The following is a 19,954-nucleotide window of genomic DNA, read 5'->3' on the forward strand; positions in this document are numbered from 1 at the left end:
GGGCCCGTCCATCTTTCTTGAAGGCAAGAGGGTTCCCTTCGGCCTGCCCTGCGTCCCCTCCCTCTTGCGCCCCGCGCCTCCCTAAAAGCCCAGCTCCAGCGGCCATTGTGTTTAAGGACAAGTGGACCAAGAGGCCCGGGGAGCCAGACCGCGGCGAGTTCGGCAGGATCAAGGGATGGCGCCCTTAAGGCAGCTAGTGACAGCTGAAGCCAGGATGTCGCCATATTTTCTGAAGGCACCTTCCGGGTGGGTCCTTTAACCCGGGTGTCTATGTCCAAGCTGCCATGGAGTGAACAAACACCGAGGGGGGTTATTTGTTCCCATCAGAGTCCCCGCATCCCCAGCAGCCAGTCCCTGCGACGTCGGGCCCCGGCTGCGTTCGGAAGCAAAGCTGGGCGGGGCCGGGAGTCTTTCCTGCGGAGGAAGAAGCTGAGGCGGGAGCGGGGACCCGGTGGCCTTTGCTCTGGGCCGGGAGGCCCATGGCGCCGCCCCCAGCCCCGCTACAGGCGCTGAGACCCGGGCAGAGGCGGCCGGGTTGCAAGCAGCCCGCGGCCGTGAGGTTCGCGGACGTGGCCGTGTACTTCTCCCTGGAGGAGTGGGGGAGTCTGCGGCCCGCGCAGAGGGCCCTGTACCGGGACGTGATGCGGGAGAACTACGGCCACCTGGGCGCGCTCGGTGAGGCCCGGGTCAGAGCCCCCTCCTCAGCCACTGGGGTTCACCGGGGAGATGATATAGAAGGACGGAGAGAATTGTGAGCCTAACCCCGAATTATTCCACCTACGGCACCAGCCTCCTCCCATTCCCAGGACTTCAGGTACCCCCGCCCCACTCGGGAGTCCTTCCACTTCCATCCACTCCCTCAGGCAGGCGCACTGCAGTTGAGCATAAGTTCTAAGGAGGTGCCCTGGCAGGGGAATGCCATCTTCCCAGGACAGCCTCTGAGGCCAGCACTGTGATCCCTGTTCTCTCCCAGGATTCCCAGGCCCCAAACCAGCCCTCATCTCTTGGATGGAACAGGAGAGTGAGGCTTGGAGCCCCGCCGCCCAGGATCCTGAGGAGGGGGAAAGCCTGGGAGGAGCTCTGAGAGGTGAGGGTTGGTCCCAAGTCTTCCCCCACCTGGCCCAGGGCTTCCTCTCTTCTCTTTCAGATCCCTACTTCCAGCATTGCTAAAGGTATTAAAGCGGCAACACCTGTTGGGTCTAGAGGAAATCAGACCTGGTGCAGAGTTTTCAGAACTTGGGACAGTAGTCAAGATGAGATCTAAGTGTGAGCCCAAATCAAGTCTAGAACCAGGTTTCCAGGACCCTCCTGGAGAATACATCATTCTCCCTTTTCCCTGGATTCCAGAAGTGGCTTAAGGCCTGCCTTTCACAAGGCAAGGCAAAGTGGCACAAGAGAAAATGCTCAGTAATTGGCTCTTGGCTCTTCTCCCCTCTAAATCCTGCAGCAGAGTGATCTTGAACAAATGACTCCTCATTTGCAAAAGCCTTACCCTAACAAGAACAAACAAACAAAAAAAGAAAACACAATAATAATAGCTACTCCTTAGGTCAAGTGCTTGACCTGTTTTTATTTAAACCTTCCAACAAGGCAGGGAAGTAAAGGAACCATTTTGACACCCCACATAAGTCACTCTGCCAACACCTGAACTCTGCTCACCATCCTTCAAAGCCATGTGTAGTCACCGGGCAGTGTTTTTCTGGCACTTTCATAAGTAAAAGCACCTGACAAGCCAGACAGTCTGAACAAATGTGTTTTTAAATGTAATTCCTACAGTGTAACACACAACTGTCAAAGCAAAATCATTTTTTTATAATTATCAAATGTAAAATAATTACTGGATGTGTCAAAAAATAAAATGTAATTCCTATTCCTCAGGAGATGGTCCAGACAAGAAGGAAGAACCCCAGGAAGAGCCAGGAGCCCATGGGACCAGAAAGACTCCTGAGAAGGAGCCGTCTGAAGACCTGGTTAAAGACAACCCTGACTCGCCAGCCAGCCGGGCCATGGCGAGAGCACAGCCACCGCTGAAGGCGGCCTGGGACCAGGGCGCAGGGGATGCGCAGGCGAGCCAGCGGCGCCACGTGTGTGCAGACTGTGGCCGCCGCTTCACCTACCCATCGCTGCTGGTCAGCCACCGGCGCATGCACTCTGGGGAGCGGCCCTTCCCCTGCCCCGAGTGCGGCATGCGCTTCAAGAGAAAGTTCGCCGTGGAAGCACACCAGTGGATCCACCGCTCCTGCTCTGGGGGGCGGCGAGGCCGGCGGCCTGGGATCAGGGCTGTGCCTCGGGCACCTGTGCGGGGTGACCGGGACCCGCCTGTCCTGTTCCGGCACTACCCCGACATCTTCGAGGAGTGCGGCTGAGCACTCTTCCCACGCTGGGATAGAGCCTGCCTAGGTGCTAGGCACTGACTGGGCCCTGAGGTAGGCAACTGAGTCAGGGGCTTGGGAACCAGAAGTCATCCCCTGGACTTCCCTCAAGGATCCCACAAGTTTCTAAACTTGTGAAAAAGAAAAGTGCCTGTAAAAATTAAAATAGATTAAACTTGACACCTTTCTCCCACTTTAAAAAAAATGAGTGAGATGCTAGACTTTTCTCAGTTGTTATCTCAGTAACAGGTGCAACCAAGATCTTTCCACTGTCTCAAAAAAAAAAAAAAAAATCCCCTTGCTTCTTATTTACATGAGAGGCAAATGCTGAGGGGGGCTAAGGCCTGGGGAGGGATCCCGGATGGAGGCCATGGAAGGTCCTAGCAAACTGACACCAGCAAGGAGTTCTGGAAGAGAAATGGGTGGCCAGAAGCAGGGGGCAGATCTAGTCTGGGGCTTGCCCCACCCCACGGCCGGTAACCATACTCCCTCCCTAAGCCTCAACTCCTCAACTATAAAATGAGGCTTAATAATATCTACCTCAAAGGAAAGAGTTACTGTGCAGACTGAAATTTTAACATGTGTGATATAGTAAAAGTGCAATAAACTTTTGTTTGAAGACTGAATTATTGTTGACATTTTATGCTTCAAAGTGTTATGAAGCAGGTGTGGGCATCAAAGGCTGTGTTTGGCAGATGAATCAACTAAGGCTCAAAGATGAAGTATTTTTCTCAAGTTTTTACTGCTCTAAGGTAGCCAAGCTGGAAACTGACACAGACACCAGATATTTCTACCACTTCCTCTGAGCAGTCAGATCTGGGCAGACTGTGAGTGAGGGGCTCCGGTGAGCATGAGGTGAGAATTCAAGGAACCAGCAGCATAGTAAATAAGCAGCTGCAGGAAAAGGGTTTTTGGTCTTTATTTCCCAGACAGAAAGCAGCCTCTGCCTTAGGGTTAAGGGTGGCTTCTCAGGCTGCAGGTCCCAGCCTAGTCTGTCTAGGGGAGCCTCCGGCCAGAAATGAGAGCCCCTTTAGGCTATGTATGACCTTTCCCTTTCAAAATGCAGTCAACAGACAATGAGGATATCGAGTGCCTTCTGTTGGGAGAGACAGCTAGGTGGCAAAAGAGTTCCATATGAGGGGCGTTGATCCCATTTGTTTTTTAGCAAACACCAGCTGAGGCCTTAGGGGATTCTGTGTGACTCTGTTCTTTCCACCGGCCCCTCGTGGGACTACTGTTCCACAGGACACATTCTAAGAAAGGCTGAGGCCCAGAGAGGGGACGGGCCTTGCTTAAGATCACCAGTTGATTTAGTGGCAGAGGTAGGCCTGGAATCCATACTTCCTAACTTCTCAGTGGACACTCGCATTCTTTCCGCTATGCTAGGCTGCAGTGCCGGCTGAATGGGAAAGCAAGAGGCTGAATGCCCAGTTGGTACAGGATACCTTCTGTAAAAACTCTTCACCCCAGCAATTTCACATATCTCCTTAACATATGAATGACATCTTCCCCACCCATGATGTAACCACAAAACATTAACCCTGTTATTGACTTTTCAGTACTTATTATTTACGTCAATACTTAATCAAGCCCATCATTTTCATTTTTCCCCCTCTATGTTTATATGACACTGGAATTGTATAAAGTAAGTCTTTACCTGATGTTGTGGAAAGGTTCTTGGAAACTGACTTTAAGCAAAAGGATGTATAACAAATTAAGATCTTCGAATAACTTTTTGTTCACTGTCAGTCCAGTTTCTTTTTTTCTCATTAACAATATAAAGTAATGACATTATTGGAGGACCTGCAGTGTGTGAACAGGAATAGCTCTGACCCCCGGGGTGAACATTACCTCATGTTACAACGATTTCTTGGTAACCGGCCTAAAATCCCATCTCTCTGTGCCCTCAGTAATCGGGACATTACAGCAGACTCTGCAAACTGTTAGGGTTGGAATTATGGCTCACCGCTTGGTTGGATAGCCTCAGGCAAGCTCATGTCTGGCCTCAGCCTCTAATCCAGAAGAGTAGTAGGAGCTGCAGCCTGTGACTGTTAAATAAATGAATAGGTGAAAATGTGAGAATAGTTTGGCATATATTAAGTGATCAATCAAGATAAAGTTAATTTCATACTCATGTCAGAGAACAACCTGCATTTAAAAAACTAACAAACGAGAAAACAAAGGCAAAACAGGACTAAGAACCCCAATTGCAGCTCTTGCCTTGCCCACCACTGTTCTGTTAAGAGGCTTGTTGTTGCACAGTAACTCATCTTATTTTTTGTACATGCGTAACTTAATCATCGATTTAAAATACTGCTGGTTTTCAGCAGGAATCAGTTAAATTCAAAGTGTTCATGTTGTTTTTCTGGAACAGGCCTGGAGGAGGCCGACAATGAAACAGGCTGCAAGGCCGGAGATGCTACAGGGCTGCCTGACCTGAGGTTGTAACAGGGCTGCTTTCTGTCCTGTAAAATGGCACAATGTCCTAAGAAAAGGAGCTAGTAAATGTATGGAAATATCGTGACTATATAAACAGGCTATCCATGGAGGAGTAGTTAAGGAACCGCTAACAGAGGAATGGAGTGGGAGAAGAGGTCACTGAATATTCTGTATCCAGTGAATGGGGGGAAAAAAATAACTACTGTAGTTTGCTATAAATTAAAAAAATAAGAAGAAAGCAAGCAAGACCGGCCACTGGCAGTTCTTTCCGGACCCGGAAGGCGACTTCCGGCGGCCAGCGAATCCCAGCCCCATTGCTCCTCGCCACCGCCCCGCCTGCGCTCGCGCATTGAAGCGGCCGCGGCCATCTTAGCTGTGGGCATGAGGGTCCTCCAAGGCTGTGTGAAGAAAACCAAGAAAATACGGGGAAGGGGTGTGGGGGAGAATGAATCAGGTCATTGACTCCAGGCCCATACTGAAACTTAGATGCCTTTCTCCAAACTAGAAGGAAGCAAGAATGTACCATCTTCTCTGAGGGCACCGAGTTCGCCTATCCGACCTAGAGCTGCCCCTGCTAACGCTACTTCGGGCCACCAGGGGTCCCCCTGGCCCTGGTCCCAGGCGGAATCCGCAGTGCTCCACCTAGGTGGGAAGGGAAGTCCAGAGACCACCCCAGGCCTGGCTCCCTGCTTCCCACTAAAGTTCCAGTCCCTGCCCCTGGGCAGCAGCAGGGAAAAGGACGAACTTCAAGGAGGAGGCTGCCTACTTCTTACCCTAAGAGAGGGGGTGTCTCTAGCCCGTGCAGAGGGCATGATGGGGACAGCCACCTGTGAACTCTTGGATCCAGCTGTTCCGGATCTCTGAAAAGGAAAGGGGCTGGCTGAGATGGGTAGAGTCAGGGAAACTGGATCCTAGTCTAGCCTTGGGGTGAGTCCGTTTCTGGAGATCCCTGTCAGCTGAGCCTCACTGACATTCATAACTGAGACTTCCTGGTCAGACTCTTACAGTAGCTCCCTAGGACTTTTTTATTTTTAAGATTTATTTAAGCATGCAAGAACTGGGGTACAAGCCAGAGGTGTGGGGGTGGGGTGGGGGGGAGGTTAGAAGATTGAACTGCTGCAGTGGCTGTGCATAGGTTCATAGTGCTTGCACCACCAGGGAGGGCCTGCTCCCTAGGACATCTTTTTTTTTTATCCTTTGGTTTGGCTAACTCCACCCCTCCCCTTCCCACATGGTTATTTTATTTTATTTATTTATTTTTATAATATAATAGTTATTTTTACATCCCTAGGACAAAAAAGTTGAGAGCCTGTACCTCAGCAGAGGTAGCACATGATCAAACCAGATCTCTCCCTACAGACACTGACTCCACTTGGTACCAGCTAAATGAATGTGTTCTTAAGGCGTACCTCTAAGCCCACCAGCTTTTGCTTGCAGTATGCTAATCTGTATGTACTTTGTCCCCAAAGAAGAGTTGCTTTCCCCACGCTGAGTCCCAAGTCTGTGATTCTGTGGCTCTCCGGAGCCCTAAGCACCACCGCCTGCAGCTGTACTGGCAGCTTCTCCCTGGAGTCACGCTTAGTGTCAACTTAGAGCAGGAACCTTTTGGTTCTGAATGTTTCCATCACCTACTAGGCCAGCCACACAAGAGGGGCCTGGTGTATTTTCTTTACATGAGCATACAGGTAGTCTTAAATGTTTCTGCAATTATTAGACCCCTAGAATTCTCAGATCCCAAACTCTTCTCTAGGGTAGAGGTGGAGCCCCAGTTAGGGGTGCAACTACTCCAGATCCTCAGAAGAGAGGAAGCCTGAGAGCGCCAGATGGGTGAGAAGTAGGGCAGTGTCCAGTTCCAGCTTGAAGGGAGAATGTTTTGTTGAACAAGAAACTGCATAGTCCTTACTAATCTTCTCTGACGTGAATTTATGACCCAACTGAGTCAGAAATCTTGCTTCTCATCTACTTTGAAGCATCCTGGTTTTACATGATTAGGTTACACTGTATGAATCATCCAAACTCAAGATCAGTGATATAGCAGGTCCCTCCATTTTGTAACAAAAATCATCCCAGATTAAAAATTGGGAATAAATGGAATTAAGCTCTAATCACCCCTTTGCATTCCTTTTTTGGAAAGTTAACTAAATTGCATTCCTCTCTAGGATAAACTGTAAACTCAATGATTTGTATCCCCTACTCCCTTATGATTAACTGTTAAATGGGTTCACCTGCATTCCTGGGAATTCAGAAAACTGTGTCACATCCCTAATAAAATTTTGTTTCCCTGAGTTGATAGTGGCATCAGAAAAAAAATCTGCTGATAACATGATGACTTGTGCTGGGAAAGTCAAACACCACGATTCCCATCACCCAGACTACCAGGCACCTCCTCAGACCTGCAGATGTGAAGCCTGCATTCATCCTCACATTCCTTCACCTTTAGAAGATCCCAGCATTCCTGCTACTTTGGGAAGCTGTATTTTAGAGGCCCATCCTCCTGACTCTCTTGCTGGCCATCTTGGCTAACTCCTTTATACAAAGACACTTTTCGTAATTCAGATACTGGTTTTTTAGGTGCAAGAGTGAAAGACCTAGTTTGGTCGTTTACTTGTATGTGTAAATTTAAGTTTAGGATGAAAGCAGTTTACCTTTTGTCTCCTGTGACAGTTGTTCCTCTGGTTGAGGGTATCTCCTCTGGTTCTGAGGTGAGTGGGAAGGCCCCTGACTTGTGGGTATTCAACTGACCGATACAGTCTGGGGTGGGAGGCTTCTAGGAGCTAGAATGCTTCTACTGGTGTGAAGATTGCTTCTGTCATCTGAACATGATTAGACCTTGGAGAGACAGCAGAGCAAAGAGTAAGTTTTGAGTCTGTTGTTTCCTGTCAGTGTGGTCTATGTGGGAGCTGTCATGAGCCCCTGGGATCAGAGACATGACTTGGGCTCAGAGCCTGTGGCCAAGGTTCCAGGCATTTCTCAAGCCCCAAGTCTGCACCTTGCCTCAGCACCTGATACTTACCCACACCATCCCTGTCTGAGTAAAACCAGATGCTGTTACCTTCTGCCTGGCCCAGTGCACTAGGGAGAAAGGACCCTTTGCCTGTAGCTAGCATGGCACCTGGTTCCACCACACTGAGTATCTTTCATGCTACCTGCAGACTTATAGTCAAGTTCACTCACAGCATTTTATTCCTATCCCTACTGAGGTTCTTAAGTTAGAGCCACAGGAAAACCTGCAGTCTGGGCTATAGGCTCATGGCTGACCCCAGGGTGTGACTCCCGCCCTGGGCTCTTCCCTGGATCACATTATGGGTTTCCAGCACCACCCAGAGCGCTGCACAGCCTGAGCTCTATAGGAAATGTGGTGAAGGTTGGGGAGTGACTGGTGGCAAGATACCATCACTCTGAACAGAGATTTTTCTATTGTCTTATGTGTCCTTTGGGGGCCTGAGAAGTTGGAGAGCTGGGGTCAAGTTACTGGGCAACTCTGCATTCTTAACCTCTTCAGATGTTTTCCAACAAACCTCTCTCTGTGGCCAGGTGTTAACCTCAAGCTTTTTGTGTTTGTCCCAGTGAGCTGTGATCATTCTCTCCCCAGCTACCCTGGCTGTGGGGACAAGGTGTCAGGTGGAATCCCCTGGGAGGCCTTAGAAGAAGGCAGACAGACACATGCTCCAGACTGGGATTCAGATCTGTTGAAGATGGGAAGTACACTTCTGTGAAATGTGTCTGGTTTTGCTGGGGTATTTCTGAGCACAAGTGGAGCACAGAGAAGCCCTTCAAGATGTTGAGGAGGCTTGAAGGTGGGCATGATATGAAGAGTTGGTGCCGTTTGCTGACAAAAGAACCCCAGCCAGCAGGGGCAGGCTGTAGAACAAAAGGGTATAGAGATGAATTCACTTTTGGGCATGCTGTGACGAGGTCGTTGTGGATTATCCACAGAGGCAAGCTGTCAAGTAGCTGTGTGATCAGGAACTCAGGAGTCAGGCCTTGTGCTAGAGGTAAACATGTATGCACTGCATGTGGGCAGAGGGTAGTCAACAGCAAGAGGGTGCTTTTCATCTTTCGCTGACCTTAGCCCACTCTCACCCAGCTGCCCCTACCACTTCCTGAAATAGTACTCCCAGAACCAGAATTTTAGAGTAGCACGAGCTCCCGACAGAGACAGCTGGTCCTTTTTCACCCACTACATTTTTTGACCCTCTACAATGGGGAAAGGTTGCCATCACCGGGTGATGAACCGCAGCCCAGCAGCGAAACTAACGCCCTAATTCACAAAGGCAGAGCAGGCACAGTGAGGACTGTAGCTGCAGTGCTGCCGCCCTCCAAATCTCTACACTCTGTGCCTTACAGGGAGCGGGAGAGACGTGGGGGCCAGGCGCGGGAGGGCGCCCTCTACACCTGCCGGGTGCGACTCCGGCTCGCGAACACTTCGCGGCCATTTTGGCTGTGGGCACGTTGACGCACGACCGGAAGTATTTTAACGTCACAGAAACGCGACCGCGTGGGGGCAAAGTTCAAGAGGTCGCGTAATAGCCTTTTTTCAAGAAAAAAGGCGTTCCCGGGCTTATGGTCCACTGCGGGCTGTTCCTAGCCGTCTTGGTGGATCCTCGGGAGGCCGGCTCCCGCTCATTCGGCCTTTCTTGATCGCACCCCAACTTTGGGGCCCGCGCTAGGGAGGCGTTCTGGAGCCCCGGAGACCCAGGCCCGGCAAGGAGCGGTCCATGGCGCCGCCAAACAGGACCAGACGCGAGAGGAAACCCAAGCCCGTGAGGTTCGCGGACGTGGCCGTGTACTTCTCCCCCGAGGAGTGGGGGTGTCTGCGGCCCGCGCAGCGCGCCCTGTACCGGGACGTGATGCGGGAGACCTATGGCCACCTGTGCGCCCTCGGTGAGGCCCCATCCCTGTCCCCTCTGCTTAGTCTCTGGGGCTTGTGCCTGGAGAGGGACGCCAGGGGTTGGTTCGGGAAGCCGGGACTGTGCGGAGCTGCCTCGTTCAGCGTGGATTTAATTTGCTCTCCCCAAGGATTCCGAGGCACCAAGCCGGCCCTCATCTCCTGGGTGGAGGAAGAAGCAGAACTGTGGGGTCCGGATGCCCAGGATCCAGAGGTGGCTGAGTGCCTGACAAAAGGAGATACAGGTCAAGTCGCGGGCACCCGGCCCCTAGAGGATATCTCTGTGTCTTCAGTTACTTTATTTTACCTTAAATTACCTTGTAACTTGAAGTTCTTTCCGGAATTGTTTTCCCGCCTCAAGTTATTGTGTTTGGTCCTTAGCTTCTGAATTCAGACTAGAAAGGGGTGCTGAGCTAACCCAAGCTCTGCTGGGGTGCCAGAGCCTGGCATGCCAGCCGCCCACTTCTGTCTGGAATCTGAATTGTTCACATCCAGTTGGTTCTGAAGCCCTGCTGAGCTCCAGCGGCATCTTTCCCTCTGTGCTCTACACTGAATTTCCAGTTTTCCTCTGCCCATACATCCTGGGAAGTGGACACCTTTGCACACTTGCCCAAGCCAGCCAGGTTCACCTCTCTCTTTGTACTTTTCCTGTTGCCTGGAGCACCCTTAATCAGCTTCCATGATCCAGCTAAGAAATCATCTCCCCCTTGCCTCCCATTTCCCCATCCCCAAGGTAGAATGCACTACTTTTTGACTCCTTTTTTCTCTTTGGTCGCTGCAGTTTTTCTTTCTGTCCTGTGCAGCTGAGGAAAGGTGCCATTCCTAGCTTTTCTGCCTGTGCCAAGCTGAATGCCAGAGACAGCAGGTGGCTGTATTACCCCATGGGTGGTAATACAGAGTCTTCTCTATTAACACATGGGGTGTGGGACTCAAGGATGATAGTAAGCCAAGGTTTAACCTCTCCTCTTTATTTCCCAGCAGACTCCAGAAACAAGGAAGAAAAGGGACAAGCAGAAAGGACTGAGGCATTGGAGAAGATCCTTTCTGTGGATGCTCGGCCTCTTGGGCTCCCTAATGGTTTGGAGCAGCCGTCCAGGCCACGTTGCCGGGGCCGCCCCCTACTCTGTGTCCATCTCCCTGTCCCACGAGCAGACCAGCGACATGGTTGCTATATATGTGGAAAGAGTTTTGCTTGGCATTCCACTCTGATGAGGCACTTGTACGAACACACATTTAAGAAGCCCTACTATTGTTCTGACTGTGGCAAGGGCTTCAGCCAGTCCTCTTCTCTGAACAAGCACCGGGCCTCCCACCTTGAGGAGCGGCCCCACCACTGCCCCCACTGTGGCCGGGCCTTTTCCCTGCGCGGTAACCTCATCACCCACCTACGGGTTCATACAGGAGAGAAGCCCTACCGCTGTGCTGACTGCGGCCGCTGTTTCAGCCAGAGCTCTTCCCTCTGGCAGCACCAGCGGGTCCACAGTGGTGAGACCCCCTACCCCTGCCCAGATTGTGGCCGTGCCTTTGCCCATGCCTCAGACCTTCGGCGCCATGCTCGCACCCATACGGGTGAGAAGCCCTACCCATGCCCAGACTGCGGGCGCTGCTTCCGACAGCGCTCCGAGTTGGTAGTCCACCAGCGAACCCACAGTGGCGAGCGTCCTTACCCCTGTCCTCAGTGTGGCAAGTGCTTCAGTCAGAAGTCAGCTGTGACCAAGCACCTGTGGGTCCATAGGCCCGATGCTGGGGTGCGAAGGCACAGAGTTGCCAGTGGGTTGCCCGGGCCCCTGACCCCTGGCCAAGGGAACCGGGACCCACCTGTGGGCTTCCAGCACTATCCAAACATATTCCAGGAGTGTGGATGATGGCCTCAGTGGTGACAAAGCAAAAGATGAAGATTTAATGTCACCTGAAGGCCAGACTGGGCCTAGGGGCCTGAACCTCTGGTGGCTCCAGGGAAGTTACCTCTGGACCTTGGGGATGAGGACAGTCTTGTCTTGAGTCCTTACCAGCTTCATTTGCTGACACATTGCTCTCTACTGTTCCAGACTCTAGATGCCCCCTTTGCTGAGTTAGGGCTGAAGCAAGCACCCCCACAACACCTCTGCTGTAGGTAAGAAAAGCTGTTTGACACATGTGTTAAGAGGATTCAGGTGAGGAGAACTTGGTTTTGCCCATTGTCTTTTTCTTGCAGAAATTAAAAATGGCCTATACTGAATGTGTTGGTAGCTGCCTTTTTAATTTTTTAGGCTCAGTCAGCATTTTAAAAACATTACAGAATACTGGTCAGGATGTAAGAGTCAGAATACTTCATACAAAAGTCCAGATTCCGACTTACCTTGAAAAATCGAAAGATTTGGCAACGTGACCCAAGCGCTCATAAAAACAATTGGCAGCTGCCGCCTGTGGGTGGAGCTGGTGCCCGTTCTGTGCAGTAGCTGGTCTGCAGCTCCCCGCCAGCTCCTGGCCAGCCAGCTCCTGGCCAGCGTCAGCTGGCATTCTTTGTGGTCGTGGCAAAGCAGACCATCTCCTTCTGGGAGTTTCTCCTCATTTAGATGACCTGCTGTTTGGTTCCCGGAGCCGCAGCAGCTGCACATCATGGTTTTCCGCATTCAAGTTTTCCTGAATTGGGAATTCAGGTAGAGTATATATGTGAAAGGGTGATAGGAGAGAAATAAAAACAGGTTTTGCTTTACCTGTCTTTGCTTGCTTTTAATGGTTTCCAAACTATTATACCATCAACTCAGTTTATCTTGAAAACTGCCTGAGAAAGGAAATACCTTGTCTGAAGACAGTGCAGCCAGGAAGAGCAGTCAAGAATCTTCTGCCCCAAACTGTTGTAGGGCACCCCAAATCTACTAGAGGACGGGGAGAGGGACACCCCTGAAGCCCCAAAACCTGCCTGCTCTAAGTGGGTTCTGCCATCTGCCACAACAAGACAAAACATAAAACTTTAATGAAAAGGGACTTTAATACAGTAAATACACAATACGGAACACAATATAACTTCTAAATCAAACACCTGAAGTTACCTATCCCCTCGTGGGCCCAAAGCAAGGCCTGAAAGCTGCCACCAGACTAAAGTACCTGGCCAGGACCCATGGAAAAGGGTCAGAAATGGTCAGACAAGTCTGGGAGGAAAAGAGCAAAATCAAAATCAATATAAACATGGCCATAGTCACCTCCCTACAGGTATCTCACCCACATCTTCCTTAACTAGTCCAGGGTCAGGGAACAAGCATTGTTTCTTCATCACATGCTTGCTGCTCCATGTGGCTTCCTCAGGTCTCCTCCTCCACCCTGCTTCATTCTCCTCTCCTTTTTCTCTGCTCAGCTCCACCCTCCTGGGGGGCAGGGAACCTGGAACTTCCCTTTTTCCTAGGGACCACCCTATTACAAAACTAGTTGTGTTTCTGCCATACCACAGCACACGCTCTGCCGAGGCAGTTCTGTGTCTGAAGGGGAAGGTCAACCTGAAAGCACCCTGCAGTGTGTAGGGCCTCCTTGTGAGAGTCCTGCAAGTTCAAGCCTCAGCCACCCTTGACCCAGCCAGAAGCTCTCACCACGTGTTTTTTTTTTTTTTTTTCTGGAAGAGATTGTAGTGCTTCCAATCTGCAGCTAGGACACCAAGACTGGGTGCCCACTCATACAGGACTCCAGGCTGTCTAGCTTCCTGTTGTCATTAGCACGCCCTCCTGCGCCCCTTGCCAGTGTCTCAGCTGAAGGCCTGGAGCCATCTCCCCGCACCCTGTGATAACTCCGTGGCACTGAGCTGAGCGGGATGGACTAATGCAGGGCCAGTAAAGCCCACGTGTGAGGCAAGTGACAAAACTACCACATGGCATACCTGGGGAGAACCAGCCCTGGGTGAGGGTTTCGGGGCAAACAAGCAAAGTTCACGTCTTCACTCTGTAGATAACCCACCATCTTGGACAGGAGGAGTCAGCCAAGAACATTTGGGGTTAGTGGCTAAAGGAACTACACCCATATTTCCCAGTTCTGGTTTACTTTAAAGAGGAAGAAGCCGAATTTGCAACTTGGAGAAATGTCTAGAGAGGTGAAAAATTGGGGGAAAAGGTAAAATAATAAACTGGCTTGATTCCAGTTGGATCTTTAAATCTGATCCCAACAAGCTCTCCCTCACCCTAAGCTTTTCTGAGCGGACTGGCTCATGTACTACCATGTCACAAGGGAAAACTGGGTTGAAAAGAGGCACCTTAGCAGCTTGAGATACTTTTTAACCAGCTTTTAATTCCCTAGAGAAACCAGTATTACACCCCCCCCACACACACACACTGCCCCCCTTTCCCCCCACTGCTGCCTAGGGAAAGGCTGACTTGTAACACCAGTTCTCACCTCACACTCAGATCTGCATCCTGCTCTCACCTCGCCATTAAAGGTACTTTAATTACTACTTTCTCTGAGTACTTTGAAGTTGACAAAAGCTGCTAAGGCTCGAAGACCAGACTTGACTCCTCTGCTTCTGCCCTCATCACCTAACTTTCCACCATTTGATCAACTTAGGAGTGTCATCAAATGTTACACTTCAGATTCATTTCACTCCAAGCTGCCCGTTTCTTGGCATGGTTATGAGGCTGGGCTTCCTTTTTTCCTTTGCTACCACAGGTCTCTGAGGCTCAGACTCTGAAGCAGTTTAAGCTAGGAAGGTTTTTCTAGGTCTTCATTGGTGCATTAGGAGAAATATTTGTCTGCCTAAGACAGCCCCATCCATAAATTCAGGACCACCAGACCCTAGCTTACCTAAAAATAGGGGGTGTTGATTTAAGCTTCAATGACCCCTGACTTCTTTAAATACTAGGAATGGTATTTATGATTCAGAGAAGCTAAAATCTCCTTTAGGCTAGGATTTCTCAAAGTAAGGCCTTCTACCCCAGATTAACACACAGTGTCTTTTTAAAAAAGATGTAGGCTCTCCCTGGTGGCTCAACAGGTTAGGAGCAGCACTGCAAGCTGCTACTGCTATTGCAGTGTGAGTTCAATCCTCCGCCCCAGAGCTGACCTCTCCTGTCTCGCCTGCTGCTCCTCTCAGCAATGTACTTTGTCAGTCTCCCCACTCTGTCGCTAGTGAATCCTCTCAGTCCCTGCAATTCTGCCCTGTATCCCAGTTCTGTATGCATAAATATTATTTTAAAAAGTCACTTACAGAGCTTGGCCTCTACAGGTTGCCGCTCTCATACCAAGTGCCTCTGTGGTGCTGACTGGCTGGACATAAGAATAGTTGCTCTACCCAAGCTGCTGCACATCACAGGACAATGCTGTGTTGGAAGTGGTGTCCAACTTCAAACACACAAAGGGCTGTCCCACATGACATAGTGGTAGAATAAGGTCACCCCACCTTGAGTCGTGGTCAGAGTCTTCACTATGCTCGGAGCCTGTCACGGCTGTGGGCTCGTGGCAGGCGGAGGCTGGTTGCTCGGGAAGGCCATAGTCTAGTAGGGCTGGTGCTAGAGGGGGCTGCTCGGAAGATGGCCCCTCTTGCAGATGAGAAACTGTATTGTCTGCAGCTGGAAACCCTGGCCCAGCTGCTGTGACTTGTGGAGCTTGTGGCCTCTGCTATGAAGAGAGCAGGCAATGCGTTGTGGGGTGACTGGAGGCCTTGTCACACTCTGCAGGGGATGGCTGCTCACCTGTGAATTTTCTGGTGGATTAACGGGTTGGAGATCAGAGGAAAATGTCTTCTGAAGAAGGCTTGTTTCGCACATATGAGCAATTTGTGGAGAACCTGGGGCTCCCCATGTCTACCTCTTCTGGCAGGGCCCTTACAGTGTGTTCTTTCTGTGTGGGCCCTCTGGCGCTGGGCCATGTGAGCCTTGCTTAGCTGAAGTTTTAGGACAGGCAGACATTGTTTTGGGAGAGCTTTGGAACTTGAAACTTTATCTGGAGGGCGGAAAAGTACTATGTAGGGAGATAGGTGTGTGACTACTTGTTCACTCTATTGAGATAGCTTCTTTGCAGCCTTTTACCACTTGGAATTCTCCAAATTCTTGTTCTCATGTTTTTTTCCAGGAGGATGGGAGATAGCATCTTTGCTTGTAACTAGTTTTCCTTTCATTTGTCTGGGAATGCAGCAAGAAAACACAATCCATGGCTCCTACATCATTCACAGGGGAGACTTAAGAATACAATCAAACTAGTCTCAAGAGCAAGGGAGAAATGGGCCAAGAACTGGACCCTATTTGGTAGTCTCTCCAGAGTCACTTTTCCCTTAAGCTGCACCCAGATAAACATTGTTTCCTTCCTCTACAAGCCTCTACCTAAGTCAGACAAGAGAGTTCTGAGTTGCCTTAAATCCTGGAAGCTTACCAGTCCACTTCCCTCCTGAGCTTTATCAGTCACCTAGAAGGTATTTTCACAAGATCCCTGCCTCCTTGTGAGGAAATCCCTGAGCCAGGGACTAAAGGCTCTGAGTTAAATGAAAGGCTTTGGGGAAGGAGAAAAGGGGAGAGGCAAATTAATAAAAAAGAAACCAGCCCCTTCTCTGTGGGAGGGGACACCCCTTCATTCCCAACCCTCCCTCCCCTGCAAATCACCATCACCATCACCAGCCTCTTCAGCAACTGAAACCGTGGGAAGATGGAAAGCGCTGGGGAAGGGAGTGTGAGGGAGACCGGGGGAGGAAGAGTGTCCTTAGATCCCAGGGCTTTCATTATTCAGAAAAAGAAAATATAATGAAAGGTAAGTGGGGGCGGGAGAAGTTCTAAAAGCACAGGCCCAGCTCTCGGGGAGACGCCAGGCACCACCCTCCCACTCACTCCTGCAGGCACTTCTGGCAGACGGTGAGGTGAGCCGGCCTGCGCGCCCTCCAGCCAATTAGATGCCTCGCGTTCCCCCGCGACCTTTAACGCCCCGCGTTGGAGTAGTGGGAGGAGGCGGGACGGTGAGAACCCGAGCGCCTTCGGCCAATCGCTGGGCTTCCTGGAGGAGGGCGGTGCCTCGGAAACCCGAGGCGGAGCTGTTTCCTTGGCAACGGTCCTAGCACTCTGGGAGGGGAAGGAGGAGATTAGGAGGAGCGGAGAAGGGAGGCGGCCGGGAGGAGAGGGGGTAGGCGCGCGGGGGTGGGGAGTGGAGTTTGTGGGGGGTGTCCCAGACTACTGGAGCTTGGGTGAGCCCAAGGGGGGGGGCGGTCCGTCCAGGTTCCCGAGGCTCAGCCGGAGCTGACCCCGAGGCCGGGGAGGGGAGGAGAGCTAGACGCCGCCCTCGCTGGCGCCGGGAAGCGTCGCTCCTTCTCTCTGACCTTGGTCTCGCTTGTCGCCTCGCCCTTGGCCACAGGCACTGACGGACGCAAGCCCCGGGAGACCGACAGATCGGCCACTGAACAACGGAGACCTAGGATATAGGCACACAAACTTGCCCCAGCCTCTGCCGTCGGCTTCGGGGCGACCCGTCTTCCCCCACCTCAAAGCCGGGGCCATCCCGCCCAGGGTTAATGCCAACGAGTTTCCACCTCCAGTCGCTCCTAGAGAGGCCGCGGCGCTAGCCAGCGGGGGAAACTGGCCGCGGACGGACACTTCCTGTGCGGGGGGAGGGGGTCGAACAGTCTCAGCCCAGCCCGGGGCTGGGGGGCCAGACGGTGGGGTCTCCGGCGGGAAGCGGTGCCCGGGGGCGGCTGGACGAGTCGTGAAGCCCCTCATTTCCGAGGCCACTACGCGCGGAGGTCGCCGAAGGCCTCAGGGCACGCCGAGACCTTGTGGGTGGGGGCGGGGCCGCGGGTAGGGGAGGGGCCCGACGGGCCAGAGAGGCCCAGGGTCAAGACGTCCGGCCTCGGGGGCCGAGGCTGGGCGGCCGGGTTCCCTGCGCGGCGCTAAGCGGGCGAGCGGCAGGGCCCGGGTCTCAGGGCACTCAGGCCGGGTCGCAGGATCGTCCGCCATCGCCGTCGCCGGCGCACTGGGAGCCGGCGGGGATGGAACGGGAGGCGTCGCCGTGGGGCCTGGAGCCACGGAATGTGCAAAGCCCTGATGAAATGGGGAGCCCCGAAGGGTCCCCGAAAGGTGAGGGAGGAAGCGCCCCTCCGAGCAGCGTGCCTGGGATCGGGAGAGGGAGATGTGGTCCGAGGGAGGGGAAGGACACTGGGGGCTTGGACACCCGGGGGGCGGGGGCGGGGACTGGGTGGACTGGGTCCGCTGAGGGGAGGTGGGAATTTCAGCACCTGCCCAAGGGCCAGCGACCCTGCTTGAGGAGGAGGTCGAGGTTTATGACTATTAACGGTGGGACCAAATAACCTTCCGCGACCCACACAATCTGGATTTTCTGTAATTCTCTGATCCTGCAGGCAACATGAGTGAGAATGAGGAAGAGGAAATTTCTCAGCAAGAAGAGACTGGGGACTATGAGGTTGAAGAGATACCTTTTGGGCTTGAACCCCAGAGTCCTGGGTTTGAGCCACAAAGCCCAGAGTTTGAACCACAAAGCCCCAGGTTTGAGCCTGAAAGCCCAGGTTTTGAGTCCCGGAGCCCTGGGTTTGTGCCCCCAAGCCCCGAGTTTGCACCCAGAAGTCCTGAATCAGATTCTCAGAGCCCTGAGTTTGAACCTGGCAGTCATAGGTATGAGTCCCAGAGTCCTTGGTATGAGCCCAAGAGCCCAGGATATGAACCCCGCAGCCCTGGCTATGAACCCAAGAGCCCTGGATATGAACCCCGGAGCCCTGGATGTGAATCTCAGAGCCCGGGGTGTGTACCCCAGGACCCTGAATTTGAACCCCAGAATCCTGAGTTCAAAACCCAGAGCCCTGAATTTGAAGCTCAAAGTTCCAAATTTCAGGAAGGTGCAGAAATGCTTCTGAATCCTGAGGAAAAGAATCCCTTGAACATCCCCTTGGGAGTCCATCCCTTGGACTCCTTCACCCAGGAGTTTGGGGAGCAGCCCACAGAGGGCCTGCCCCTAGGGCCACCTTTTGAGATGCCCACAGGGGCCCTGCTGTCTACACCACAGTTTGAGATGCTCCAGAATCCCCTGGGCCTGACAGGGGCCCTTCGGGGTACAGGCCGTCGTGGTGGCCGGGCCAGGGGTGGGCAGGGCCCTCGGCCCAACATCTGTGGCATCTGCGGGAAGAGCTTTGGGCGGGGCTCCACCCTGATCCAGCACCAGCGCATCCACACGGGTGAGAAGCCCTACAAATGTGAGGTCTGTAGCAAGGCCTTCTCCCAGAGCTCTGACCTCATCAAACACCAGCGCACCCACACGGGCGAGCGGCCCTACAAGTGTCCCCGTTGTGGCAAGGCCTTCGCTGACAGCTCTTACCTGCTTCGCCACCAGCGCACTCACTCTGGTCAGAAGCCCTACAAGTGCCCGCACTGTGGCAAGGCCTTCGGCGACAGCTCCTACCTCCTGCGGCACCAGCGCACCCACAGCCATGAGCGGCCCTACAGCTGCCCTGAGTGCGGCAAGTGCTACAGCCAGAACTCATCCCTGCGTAGTCACCAGAGGGTGCACACAGGGCAGAGGCCCTTCAGCTGTGGCATCTGTGGCAAGAGCTTCTCCCAGCGCTCAGCACTCATCCCCCATGCCCGCAGCCATGCCCGTGAGAAGCCCTTCAAGTGCCCTGAGTGCGGCAAGCGTTTTGGCCAGAGCTCTGTGCTGGCCATCCATGCCCGCACCCACCTGCCAGGCCGCACCTACAGCTGCCCCGACTGCGGCAAGACCTTCAATCGCTCCTCCACGCTGATTCAGCACCAGCGCTCCCATACAGGCGAGCGGCCCTACCGGTGCGCGGTGTGCGGCAAGGGCTTCTGCCGGTCTTCAACGCTGCTGCAGCATCACCGGGTCCACAGTGGGGAGCGGCCATACAAGTGCGATGACTGTGGAAAGGCCTTCTCACAGAGCTCCGACCTCATCCGCCACCAGCGGACCCACGCAGCTGGCCGGCGCTGACCTGGGATCCTGCGAGTGTGTGGGGGTGGGGGTGGGGGGAGGGCGAGGAGGGGGTGGGCAGAAGAGGAGACAGGGAGTTAGAGCAACCTTTAGAGAGAATAGTGGAAAAGCTAGAGGCGAATGGGGGAGCTGAGGATTCTAGGAGGAGATGGCCAGGTGGAGGAAGTTACGTGCCCTGGAGACTTATGGGAAATGGGCGATGAAGAGGGCTGGAGGGACGCCAGACAGGCGGCAGGGAGGATCTGGGAGAGATCCAGAAAGGTCAGCAGAACGCTGGCCTGGGCGTATCCACCCTGGTGGGTGCCTGGCTTGGTGAAGTGCTTGATGGGGGTGGGGGGAGGGAGGGGTCGGGTTACATAATTAGAGT

The 19,954-nt window shown here is 52.8% G+C and overlaps 3 protein-coding genes across 6 annotated transcripts; all 3 read left to right on the forward strand.

The window, feature by feature from the left end:
- The first annotated feature begins 256 nt into the window (after nucleotides 1-256).
- Nucleotides 257-2,986, forward strand: ZNF688 (zinc finger protein 688). 3 transcript variants are annotated; one of them, XM_012731881.1, is made up of 3 exons: nucleotides 257-675; nucleotides 974-1,087; nucleotides 1,879-2,986. In XM_012731881.1, exons 1-3 carry the CDS (start codon nucleotides 480-482, stop codon nucleotides 2,364-2,366), a joined length of 798 nt encoding a protein of 265 aa, XP_012587335.1. In that variant the 5' UTR covers nucleotides 257-479; the 3' UTR covers nucleotides 2,367-2,986. The 3 variants fall into 3 exon arrangements, with proteins under 3 accessions (XP_012587335.1, XP_012587336.1, XP_012587338.1); XM_012731882.1 differs by having other exon boundaries at nucleotides 1,882-2,986; XM_012731884.1 differs by lacking the exon at nucleotides 974-1,087.
- A 6,387-nt stretch (nucleotides 2,987-9,373) lies between these two features.
- ZNF764 (zinc finger protein 764) lies at nucleotides 9,374-12,374 on the forward strand. The gene is made up of 3 exons (XM_004691682.2): nucleotides 9,374-9,695; nucleotides 9,831-9,944; nucleotides 10,681-12,374. The coding sequence occupies exons 1-3, from the start codon at nucleotides 9,530-9,532 to the stop codon at nucleotides 11,562-11,564; spliced, it is 1,164 nt and encodes a 387-aa protein (XP_004691739.1). The 5' UTR covers nucleotides 9,374-9,529; the 3' UTR covers nucleotides 11,565-12,374.
- Nucleotides 12,375-16,745: 4,371 nt separating this feature from the next.
- On the forward strand, nucleotides 16,746-19,613 carry ZNF768 (zinc finger protein 768). 2 transcript variants are annotated; one of them, XM_012731880.1, is made up of 3 exons: nucleotides 16,746-16,761; nucleotides 16,990-17,708; nucleotides 17,990-19,613. In XM_012731880.1, the coding sequence occupies exons 2-3, from the start codon at nucleotides 17,621-17,623 to the stop codon at nucleotides 19,585-19,587; spliced, it is 1,686 nt and encodes a 561-aa protein (XP_012587334.1). In that variant the 5' UTR covers nucleotides 16,746-16,761; nucleotides 16,990-17,620; the 3' UTR covers nucleotides 19,588-19,613. The 2 variants fall into 2 exon arrangements, with proteins under 2 accessions (XP_012587334.1, XP_004691740.1); XM_004691683.2 differs by lacking the exon at nucleotides 16,746-16,761 and having other exon boundaries at nucleotides 16,903-17,708.
- Nucleotides 19,614-19,954: the final 341 nt, after the last annotated feature.

The sequence above is a fragment of the Condylura cristata genome, unplaced genomic scaffold (assembly GCF_000260355.1).
Source record: "Condylura cristata isolate star-nosed mole 26May11 unplaced genomic scaffold, ConCri1.0 scaffold00032, whole genome shotgun sequence".
NCBI classification, from domain to species: Eukaryota; Metazoa; Chordata; class Mammalia; order Eulipotyphla; family Talpidae; genus Condylura; species Condylura cristata.